Source organism: Alosa sapidissima, chromosome 16 (assembly GCF_018492685.1).
Source record: "Alosa sapidissima isolate fAloSap1 chromosome 16, fAloSap1.pri, whole genome shotgun sequence".
Classification (NCBI taxonomy): domain Eukaryota; kingdom Metazoa; phylum Chordata; class Actinopteri; order Clupeiformes; family Clupeidae; genus Alosa; species Alosa sapidissima.
In genome coordinates, this window is record NC_055972.1 from 3,342,525 (window position 1) to 3,355,024 (window position 12,500).

At 45.3% G+C, this 12,500-nt stretch overlaps 1 protein-coding gene across 1 annotated transcript in view; it reads right to left on the reverse strand.

Annotated features, from left to right (window-relative positions):
- gbf1 (golgi brefeldin A resistant guanine nucleotide exchange factor 1) overlaps window positions 1-12,500 on the reverse strand; it is a 103,713-nt gene that overhangs the window by 33,598 nt on the left and 57,615 nt on the right. Inside the window, 6 exon segments of the mRNA XM_042066150.1 lie at window positions 22-181; window positions 1,717-1,919; window positions 2,082-2,211; window positions 6,622-6,657; window positions 8,538-8,618; window positions 9,183-9,237. Of these exon segments, the coding sequence (XP_041922084.1) occupies window positions 22-181; window positions 1,717-1,919; window positions 2,082-2,211; window positions 6,622-6,657; window positions 8,538-8,618; window positions 9,183-9,237 (665 nt within the window).

The following is a 12,500-nucleotide window of genomic DNA, read 5'->3' on the forward strand; positions in this document are numbered from 1 at the left end:
GTGTGTGTGTGTGTGTCTCACCCTCTCTCTGAGTGGACTGGGTGAAGCGAACGCCTCGTGGGTTGACGTAGTCCATGTCGTGGACTGAGGCAGAGTCTGATTGGTCAGCCAATGAGTCCCGATCACCCAAAACCTCCGGGATGGACTCTACTGAAGCCGACTGGGCACGCTCCACGTCACACTACCACACACAAACACACATAATTAGGTACACACACACGCACACACAAACACACATAATTAGGTACACACACACACACACACACACACACACACACAATTAGGTACACACACACACACACACGCACATAATTAGGTACACACACACATAATTAGGTACTTAGGTACACACACACACACACAGTGGTCACATCAAAATCGCAATCAACCTAATAATCCTACAGATACTACGCAATAACCTATCTGGCCAATAATCCTATAGATTATAATACTACGCAATCAACCCAACAGCCCAATAATCTTATAGATTATAATACTACGCAATCAACCCAACAACCCAATAATCCTATAGATTATAATACTACGCAATCAATCCAATAATCCTACATATTATAATACTACGCAATAGCCTAGCTGACCAATAATCCTATAGATTATAATACTACGCAATCAACCCAACCCAATAATCCTATAGATTATAATACTACGCAATCAATCCAATAATCCTACAGATTATAATACTACGCAATAGCCTAGCTGACCAATAATCCTATAGATTATAATACTACGCAATAGCCTAGCTGACCAATACGTATAAGTATAAGTATATATACTCTTTTGATCCCGTGAGGGAAATTTGGTCTCTGCATTTATCCCAATCCGTGAATTAGAGAAACACACTCAGCACACAGTGAACACACAGTGAGGTCAAGCACACACTAATCCCGGCGCAGTGAGCTGCCTGCAACAACAGCAGCGCTCGGGGAGCAGTGAGGGGTTAGGTGCCTTGCGCAAGGGCACTTCAGCCGTGCCTACTGGTCGAGGTTCGAACCGGCAACCCTCCGGTTACAAGTCCGAAGCGCTAACCAGTAGGCCACGGCTGCAATAATCCTATAGATTATAATACTACGCAATAGCCTAGCTGACCAATAATCCTATAGATTATAATACTACGCAATAGCCTAGCTGACCAGCTGGGGTACAGTGTAGCCTGCTCTGCACGGACCAACTGCAAAACAAAACAGAAGTCGCAGCATGCTCAACGAAAACACGGTTGTGCAAATGATCTGTTTAAAAAGATGTAGGCTAGCCTATGGAACACAACGGGACTAAATGTAGCCTACATGCATCTATATATAGCCTATGGGACTAAACGTAGCCTACATGCATCCATACATAGCCTATGGGACTAAACGTAGCCTACATGAATCCATACATAGCCTATGGGACTAAACGTAGCCTACATGCATCCATACATAGCCTATGGGACACAATGGGACTAAACGTAGCCTACATGCATCCATACATAGCAGAGAAGCAGTGGCCATATCCCCCCAGTTTGCAGATGGCATCTGATGGTTATGTCTTCCCTTGTGCCCATACTTGGCACTGCGTTTGTCATGATTTACAATCCGTATCAACACTGATTCAGAGTAATGTAGAAGTGGTCTGAGACTCATACAAACACACGCAAACAGACACACAAATGTCTACTCAGAAAGTGTGTGACACACTGACACACAGTCACACACACACCTGTGTGTCAGGTGCGCAGGACTCTGAGGCCGAGGGGCTGAGGGGAGTGGTTGCCGTGGAGCTGGCCTGCTCCAGATCGGAGAGGTCCTCTCGGGAGGTGGTCTTGGAGCCAGAGTCCAGGCCGCTGTCTGTAGTGGGGCTGGACATGGACGACGGCACACTGTCCGACACCGGCAGCCCCGACTGCTCTACATACGGCAAGCCTGTTTACACACACACACACACACACACGCATAAAACAGATGAAAATACAGACAGACAAAAACATTAGAGCTACAGTTGTGGTCAGACTGCAGCCGAGGGAGGCAGGTTCTAAGGTTTTATGTGATTGGTTCTTGTTAAAGGAGACCGCTGAAAGGTCTTACCTGATTGGCTGTTGCTGCTGGCATCTACTGATCCTGACGCGCTGCGGACCATGTGATGAGGGGGGCGGGGGGAACGCTTCTGCTTCTTCCATTTAGACGACTCACTCATACCCCCTGCACGCATCTTCAACTGCAACACACACACACACAATAAAACACAAATCTAAGTGACTGTTCTGAACTGTTTATGGTGCAGACAGGAGGACAGACATATTCACTGGACACAGTGTCATCACTACACTACACTAGGTCTGCACTGGACAGTGTTATCACTACACTACACTAGGTCTGCACTGGACAGTGTTATCACTACACTAGGTCTGCACTGGACACAGTGTTATCACTACACTAGGTCTGCACTTGACAGTGTTATCACTACACTACACTAGGTCTGCACTGGACACAGTGTTATCACTACACTAGGTCTGCACTGGACACAGTGTTATCACTACACTACACTAGGTCTGCACTGGACAGTGTTATCACTACACTACACTAGGTCTGCACTGGACAGTGTTATCACTACACTACACTAGGTCTGCACTGGACACAGTGTTATCACTACACTACACTAGGTCTGCACTGGACAGTGTTATCACTACACTACACTAGGTCTGCACTGGACACAGTGTTATCACTACACTACACTAGGTCTGCACTGGACACAGTGTTATCACTACACTAGGTCTGCACTGGACAGTGTTATCACTACACTACACTAGGTCTGCACTGGACAGTGTTATCACTACACTACACTAGGTCTGCACTGGACAGTGTTATCACCAGGGCTTTGAACCGGTTCAAGGAACGAAAACGAAAACCGGGAACTTTTTGTATTTTACAGGGAACAGGAACGAAACCGGAAACGTTATTATTTTTTATGTTCTGGAACAGGAACACTTATTTAAAAATAATGGTAACCGGTTAATACCGGTTTTATTTCGTTCCCCAAAGTTTTCATTGCCTAATTAACTAAAAAAAAAAGTACCGGTAATTATTTTCCTGCGCACGTTACCATGATGGCTGAGGTTCACTTCCTGTGTGACATCACATCGACATTCGCTGACTGAATGGAGAGAGCGGTGGATTACAAAGTCTCCACTCCACATCTTAAATAAGAGGTAAATTACGATCCATCGTTAATTAAAACGCTCATTCCAAACACAATTTTTGTCGACTCCACGTTAATGATGGACTAGCGAACATTTGGCTAAATGGCCTTTCCCCGGACAGTTGGCATTTGTTGTTGCCCGAGTGGCATAACCACGTGTCTTAATAATGTGGTTACGTTTGTGTGGAAATTTTCTCTTTTAACAATAAACTACACATTTGAAATAATTGTAGGCCTATTTAATTATTATTATTATTAATAATATAATTATTATTATTTAATAATGGTTGTAATATTATTACATTTGGTTTAAGCTGGATGAGAAAGATGTGACATAATTCTATAGCATTAAACAGCTGACAGGAACGAAATTAACCGTTCCGGGAACAGTATTTTTTTGTTCTAAGCGGTTCGGGAACGTCAATTTATTGATGGAACTCATAACCGGAAACGTTATAATTCCGTTTCTGTTCGGAACGAACCGATTGGGGAAAAAAAATCGGTTCAAAGCCACTCACTACACTACACTAGGTCTGCACTGGACAGTGTTATCACTACACTAGGTCTGCATCAAGCACAGATGATTGGCAGACGTCACTTCATGAACCAAGTGAATGATTATGATAGACAGGTGAAAGGCAGTAGCCAACGAAGCTTAGCAGCACACACACACACACACACACACACAAACACACACACTCATTCAGTCCTGTTCTCCCTCTACATGATCCCAACTGTTGAGGTGTTGAGTAGTGTGTGTCTGCTGAACGTGCTTCTGGACATAAGTAGTGTGTGTGTTTCAGCTTCAATCACCTAGTCTCTCTAAACCGACCCTAAAAAAGTCTAGTGTGTGTGTTTCAGCTTCGATCACCTACTCTCTCTAAACCGACCCTGAAACAGTCTAATGTGTGTACTTACTGTAAGCTTCAATCACCTACTCTCTCTAAACCGACCCTGAAACAGTCTAGTGTGTGTGTTTCAGCTTCAATAGCCTACTCTCTCTAAACCGACCCTGAAACAGTCTAGTGTGTGTGTTTCAGCTTCAATAGCCTACTCTCTCTAAACCCTGAAACAGTCTAGTGTGTGTGTTTCAGCTTCAATAGCCTACTCTCTCTAAACCCTGAAACAGTCTAGTGTGTGTGTTTCAGCTTCAATAGCCTACTCTCTCTAAACCGACCCTGAAACAGTCTAGTGTGTGTGTTTCAGCTTCAATAGCCTACTCTCTCTAAACCCCTGAAACAGTCTAGTGTGTGTGTTTCAGCTTCAATAGCCTACTCTCTCTAAACCCTGAAACAGTCTAGTGTGTGTGTTTCAGCTTCAATAGCCTACTCTCTCTAAACCCTGAAACAGTCTATTCATCAGTCTCTCTCTGCCCAGTAAGGGTTTACGCTGCTTATATCGGCCACTTGTGGTGAATGCATGCTGGGAGTCCATATACTAAAATGAGTTTGATAGGAAAGGACTAATGAGTGATGTTGTCTTTTGACTTCAATAGACACATAAGCGATCTGATCCTCCATAACTACTCCATAACTAACTAGTTTAAAGGGGAAATCCGGTGTTAAAATGAATAATGGAGTTTGAACGTTCGTTGGGGAGCAAAAAACGCTTATCCGATGCATCCCTACAACACAGATTTCCCGTGTTTTGGACGGAAATAAATGAGAAGTAGCTACTTCCGTCAAAAACACGCGAGATCTGTGTTGTAAGGACTTAATTTCAAGATAGCGCCGACCGGCAAACAACTCAAGGTATTGTCTGTGTACAGTCCTTTTTAATAAACTATCTGTACATTTACAAAGTTGTCAATGCCTCATTTTATATGTTAGGAACCTCATTATACTACCAAAGAAATTACGGGCTACTTTGAGCCTCATAAAAAGGTTTAAAATTACACTAGCAATCTTTTTACCAAAAAAAAATGCCCTATTGCTACCAGTGTTAGCATTTTGGAAGCATCGGCTAAAAACAGGCTAAAAAACAGGCATTTTTTTGCTCCCCAACGAACGTTTAAACTCGTTATCATGCTAAGCATATCCAAAATACATTTTACAATGGATTTCCCCTTAAATATTACATTGTTTGGTTCATTTAGGGCCCCTAAACATGTCTAGTTTATTTGCTATTTTGTATTTTATTCTCTTCACTTTCATTTCTTGTATACATTTTCTTTTTCAAATACATTTTATTCATGTTTATATTTTAAAATAAGCTGTATAAATATAAGCTGTATAAATATAAATTGACATTGGCACTCTATGGGATAGATGAGGGTTTTATTTTATTGAATTGAATTTTATCCAAAGCAACTAACAGATGTCAATTAATAGCAAGGCTAGTGTGTGCTTGCCCGGCTCCTTAGCCACTACCCTAGTGTTGGTGATGACCGGGCTAGTACGTGCTCACTCGCCTCCTTAGCCACTACCCTAGTGTTGGTGATGACCAGGCTAGTGTGTGCTCGCCCGGCTCCTTAGCCACTACCATAGTGTTGGTGATGACCGGGCTAGTGTGTGCTCACTCGCCTCCTTAGCCACTACCATAGTGTGGCCCCGTGTTGGTGATGACAGGGCAGGGAGCTCTGGGAAGACTGCGTTGCACTGCTTGGCAACATCACTGATAAACACAGTCTGAGTACAACAGGCCTGGGGCGCGGCCAGATAGCCACTGGACATACTGTAGGATAGCCCTCAACCCTTCTTCAGGTTTCACTAAGCCTTCAATGCCAAAGCTGCACACAGTGGTGGAGCCAGCGTGGCATCGGCCCAGAGTCCGTGTGTGTGTGTGTGTGTGTGTGTGTGTGTGTGTGGGGGGGGGGGGTTCTAGAGAAAGATGGAGAGAAACAGAAAGAAAGAAAGAGAGAAAGAGAGAGAGAGAGAGAGAGAGAGAGAGAGAGAGAGAGTGAGAGAGAGAGACTGACTAGGAGAATATAACTAAATGGGAGCTGGACTACAGAGGGAGGTTTGCAATGCATTCCAAGGCTTTTTTTTTTTTTAAATGCTGCCATTTAGATTGAGCACATTTATGTCACCTGTCTACGTTCACAAATCCACTAACTACCACCTGTTTCCTCATGCAGTGGTGATATTGAAGAACACTAAGAATGTTTCTGTATTAGCAGTCTAAAGAAGGAAGAGAGGGGGACAGCGAGAGAGAGAGAGAGAGAGAGAGAGAGAGAGAGAGGGGTAGTGTGAGAGAGAGAGAGAGGGAGAGAGAGAGAGGGGTAGAGTGAGGGAGAGAGAGAGGGGTAGAGTGAGGGAGAGAGAGAGAGAGGGAGAGAGAGAGAGGGGTAGAGTGAGAGAGAGTGAGAGGAAGAGAGGGAGAGTGAAAGAGAGAAAGAGAGAAAGAGAGAGAGGGAGAGAGAGAGAGGGAGGGAGAGAGAGGGAAGAAAAAAAGAGTCTCTGGTCTGTGACTTTAGCGAGGGCTTCTTACCTGCACACGTTTGTTTTTCCATAAGATATTGTAAGCCTCAGGAAAGAAGGGGCAGGCGGTAGGATTAGTGAAGGGATACGTGTTACACACACACCAGTATGTGCACACACACACACTGCTTCAAGCATAACCACAGGGTGTACACACATACACACACAGACACACACACACACTATTCAATCATGCGACTTGTACACAGAAAGACCATGCACACCGTGCTGCACACACAATACACACACTGATGCACATACACACACACATCATGCAGCTCCCACAGAAAGACACACACACACACACACTCTCTCTCTCGCTCTCTCTCACTCACACACAAACACCATGGAGTGCTCCCCACCTCCCAACATAATCTCAATATGATGAGACTCTTTCCACAGAAATGAATACACACAGAATACGGACTACTAGAGTGAAAAGATGAACACGAACACACACACACACACACACACACACACACACTCAAACATGCTTCTTTTATACTGTGCACACAAAGCAGTAGCTACTGATCTCTTCTGCTCACATCAGTAATACCTCCTAAGCCTTAGTCAACTCTCCTTCATACATTTATTAACAATGTGATGGCCACCACTTTCCCTCCGCATACCTGAGCTTATTGCCTTTACACTCACAAGTCAGTCAGAAAAGACCAGAGCCATCTCTCAGGATCCCCTGCTGGGGTCAACAGCTGCACTGCCACCACGGTCTGCAGTGCTAAGCGGTCAGGCCGCTTCTAAAAACACAGCCATCCATGTCTGGAAATGATTTAGCATCTACACTACACGTCGGAGGTAAGGGTGGACTGGACCTGTGTGGTGACCCGCTAACCCGCTAACACACACTTTTAATAGACATGCAAGTCCACTCCATATCGGTTAGTTGAGACATGCATCTTCAGTTAGCATAATGTGCATTGCATGGGAAACTAAGCAGAATGTGTGCAACACCAAAGCTCTTTTCCTCTGTTGCACGCACGCTATTTGTTTATCCAGCACCAGCTTTGCAAATAACGATGTCCATAGACAAGGTGGAATATGTTGCATGATTTTATGAAAGTACTATGTATTGCGACATCATGCAAGTCAAATTTGTAGTTTCTTATGTCTCATTCCATCGAACTACAAACCCGCTACCCGATCTGGCAAACTTACATAGTGCGGTTATAGCCAATAGAGGGCTGTGAAGCGCATGCAGAAGTGCCGTTCACCCTGTTACGAGTTGATGAACCACGGAAACAATTTTGGAAACACTATTTTAGGATACAAAAAACTCTTTGGTGTTGCTTTAAACATATTCAATATTCCAGCCTCCATCGCACAGCTAAGCAGAATGTGTCTTAAACATATTCAATATTCCAGCCTCCATCAGACAGCTTGTGTGAACAGTGTGAACAGCTCATCATTTTGATCTGACGAATCTGAGCCCGATTAGGGACAGTCTAGTTTAGTAGTCTACACCAAGGCCAGATTGAGCTGGACTAGTCCTAAACCAAGGCCAGATTGAGCTGGACTAGTCCTAAACCAAGGCCATATCAAAGCTGGGCCAGTGCTACAGTCTAAGATGTTAACCCTCTAGAGATGAAGGAAACGAGGCATTTTTAAGTCCTGCTACTTTTCCAATGGAGTGAACAACAGAGGTTGTAAGTAGGTTAGGAATGTTGTGGACTTTTGAAAAACACTGCAGCACAGATTCACCCCCCCCCCCCCCCCCCCCACCCCAGCAGCATGCATCCTTCCCCAGGGACCAACAGCCATGCTACCCATAGTATTTCAATGCATTAGCAGTGGACCGGTCACCTAGCGACCAGCAGCCATGCTACCCATAGTATTTCAATGCATTAGCAGTGGACCGGTCACCTAGCGACCAGGGACCAGCAGCCCAAGCCCAGTGCACGTGAGCAGTACCCTCTCTAGGCCTGTCTGATTGGTGGGCTTAAGCTGCTCTGCACCAATCACATCGTGAGGCTCCAGGAGACAGCCTGGGATCTGGAAGGAGGCGGGCACAGAGGGAGTGGAGTGAGAGGGGGGGGGGGGGGGGGGGGTGGGGGGGGCGTCTAGACATGAGGCCACGTCTGGAACTTTCCCTGAGGTCAGATCAGAGGTACCTTCAAAATATCAAACACTTTTTGTTTACAAACATGGGAAGACTAAGGGGTTACCATTTAAATAGAACAATTTGGAATGTTTACAGAAAACGTGCAAATGCAAAAGTTCAAAGAAAAGGTGCTTGCGTGGAACATTTGCCAAATTTGGACGCCCCTCAGCCCTAGGCCGCCCCCATGTCTACACAAAGCCCTGCCTCAGGGGGGCGCTGTCTGCACTACAACTACCAATGAAAAAAACAGCATCTTATGATGGACAGCGGGTTCAGCCAATGGCAGAAGAGCATTAGGATGACTGACAGGACAGCTAGTGGTGGGGTTGGCAGGTGGCTGAGAGGAGGCGGGAAGAGGAGAGGGATAGGGCAGCAAAAAAGAAAAGAACAAACAGATGAGTGGAGGTGTGTGAGTGGAGCCGGTTGGGGTTCCCTGGAGGCTCATGTGTTGTTACCTTCTTCATGTTGGTCCCGACGAAGCTCTTGGCCTCCTCCTTAAACTGGGGCAATCTAAGAGCAAAGAGATAACCCCAACATCAACCACACAACCATACACTGGGGGGCGTGCAACACTTTGCACTATGCAGCTTTTTGAACTATGCCTTTATCAGAAAACCAGCTCTGGAATCATCTTCACATTCATGTTGATGGCATGTGCTCATGTGAGGGTGTATGTGAGACAGGGCAACACATGTGAGGGTGTGTGTGAAGGACAGGGCAACACATGTGAGGGTGTGTGTGAAGGACAGGGCAACACATGTGAGGGTGTGTGTGAAGGACAGGGCAACACATGTGAGGGGGTGTGTGAAGGACAGGGCAACACATGTGAGGGGTGTACTGTATGTGAAGGACAGGGCAACACATGTGAGGGTGTATGTGAAGGAGAGGTCAACACATGCAAGGGTGTGTGTGAAGCACAGGTCAACACGTGAGGGTGTGTGTGAAGGACAGGGCAACACATGTGAGGGTGTGTGTGAAGGACAGGGCAACACATGTGAGGGTGTGTGTGAAGGACAGGGCAACACATGTGTCCTTCCCACCTGCAATCCAGGACATTACAAAGTTCTGGGTAGAAACACAAAATCTTTGACAGCACAACATTGCCGGCCATATCGTCAGTTAGCATGTAGGAGAGCTCCTAGCAGTGGCGACCATATGAGAGCTCGGAGAGCTCCTAGCAGGGCCAACAAGTCTTCTTTCAAGGTTTAACAGGCCTGTAACATAGCTAGCTGCTAGTCTTAGGCCACGTCCACACGAAATTATCGGGTATATTTTTTCTTACTGCTTTCATACCTTTACGCCTCCGATTAAAAAAAAAAAAAAATCCACATCCACGCATCGTCGCATCCACACGAAGAACTGAAATAGTCAGAAAGCGCTGTAGTGCATATGCCAGGCAAGTAGATGTCGCTGTGGGGGTGCAGATGCTTCACGATTCACTATTTTATAGAATATAGAATTCTCCATTTCATACAGTCTATGCATTCTCTGAAGCAGTCGCATGAGTAAAGCATTCTTGAGCACAATTCAGTTTTCAACTGTAAAGCTAATTAAAAAATGTACGGTTTGTAAAGGGTGCAGTCCAGTCCTTTATTTGGTGAACGCAGGTGCAAATAATATCCTTTACTTCCTTTGGTTATATAGTTTGCGATTCACATTAGTTTGTTGGCTGGCACCACAAGTCACTGACAGTAGCTAGAATGCATTGAGAAAACACATAAGAAAAACACTGTTCACCAAGTCATGATAAGCTATTGGCGCTGCGCAGCACCAGTTGTGATGTTTAGCCTACTGAGTGTAATCGTAGGTAATGTCATGTATGAAAACTAGTATCGCTAGGCAACGCTATAATAAGTGTCGAGTCGAGGGCAGCTGAGGTGTGGCGATGACATCAACGATACGCAAAGTATGCCAAACGAACACCAGAGAGTGGTGTAAGAGGCCCTGGCTGCATGCTGTGCGGTGGAGGCCATTGCTGATAGTGCTGTGGGCTCGGTGTCCAGCTCTTTCTGCCCTTTCTGGCCCTGGTGTGATTCCCATAGAAATGCAGCTTAACGCGTTGAACGTTGTGTGAGAGTGTGATTGCAGGTGTGACACTTTGCTTGTGGACTTAATGGTGGCTAAGACGCGTCTCACCACGGGGTTTGGGGGAGTTTCATTTGGGAGCGTTTGTGTGGCGGCGTTTTGTCACCACAGCCTCCTAGCTTTGGAGCTTTACAGAGACAATGGAGGAAACAGCTGGCGGTAAACAAAAGCCAGCACACAGCCGCACAAACAAACAAACAGCGCTGGAGCAAATTAATTTGGACAGGCGACGCGGCGGTGTCAGAGGGCTGACATCTCTGTTGCTGGAGGCCAGTGACCCTCCAGCCCTGACCTTTGACCCCAGCTTGTGGGAAGGAGCAGCCGATGTGACTTGTTCACACAAACTAGCAGCCCAGCACGGCGGGGCGGGTGTGGACACTAGGGCTTTGAGACGCACGCTCACACACACAGACAGAGAAAGAGGCGCGCGCACACACACACACACACACACACACACACATACAGAGACAGAGACAGAGACAGAGAAAGAGGCACAGAGGCACGCACGCACGCACGCACGCACGCACGCACGCACACACACACAGAGAGAGATGTCAGGAGGTCCTGATAACTGAGCAGTAATTGAGTGGTGTCTTGCGCGTTGCGTTATTGGATGATCTGTGGATCTAGCAGATTAACATGGCTAATACTTTCCACAGCAGTTTAAGCAGCCCACTAAGCTCTTTACCCCATCAACTCTTCATTTAACGCACACACACACACACACACACTTCATTACTTTTACACCTTTATTATGAAGGAGCTATGAACAGGAGGGGGTTGGGCAAGAGACCAACGAGAAAGACTTTAATATTATATTCAACTCAACGAGAGAAGACCAGGGGAAGATAATATGCACACACACGCACGCACGCACGCACGCAGATGAGGCTAAATATCTCCATTACTCCATATCTGTTGCAAATATGTGCACTGGTTTTAAAAAAGGAATGCTCTTAAAATGTAAAAAGTTAACTTCAAGTGGACCAACTCATGATGTTTTAATTGTTACTTTTGCTATTCAAAGGTTGCTATTTTTTTAGGTCCCAACAGGCTTGACTGCATGGCCAACAGCAGTTAGCGCGGGTTAAAGGCTTGTCTGCATGGCCAACAGCAGTTAGCGCGGGTTAAAGGCTTGTCTGCATATCCAACAGCACAGTTAGTGCGGGTTTTACATGCATGTCAGACAAGAGAGCTAAATGAGATGACATGTGGCTTTGTCTGCCTTTCACATCACCACATACCATGAATTAATCAATTTGTAGATGATACCAGCTCTAGTCATTTATATATATAAATGTAGGGTGTATATCTCTATATATACACACTACCGTTCAAAAGTTTGGAGTCACTTAGAAATTAGATTCAACTTTAATGTCATTGTGCAGAGTACAAGAACAAAGACAACGAAATGCAGTTTGTGTCTAACCAGAAGAGCAAAAAAGCAGAAAAGTGCAATGTGATATACACAGTACAGGCAGGTGGTGCATAGACAGGACAGGTTATATAGTGCAGTGAAGACAGTTGTAGTATACTGTACAGTTGGTTTACAGAAGGTGGTTTACAGTAATTCATATAAATTAAATATCAAGTCATGGACACCTTAACAGGCAATTGTCCGGAGGAGACATTACAAATTACAAATGTCCTTGTTTTCATCATTAATGTTGTAAATGACTGTTGTAGAA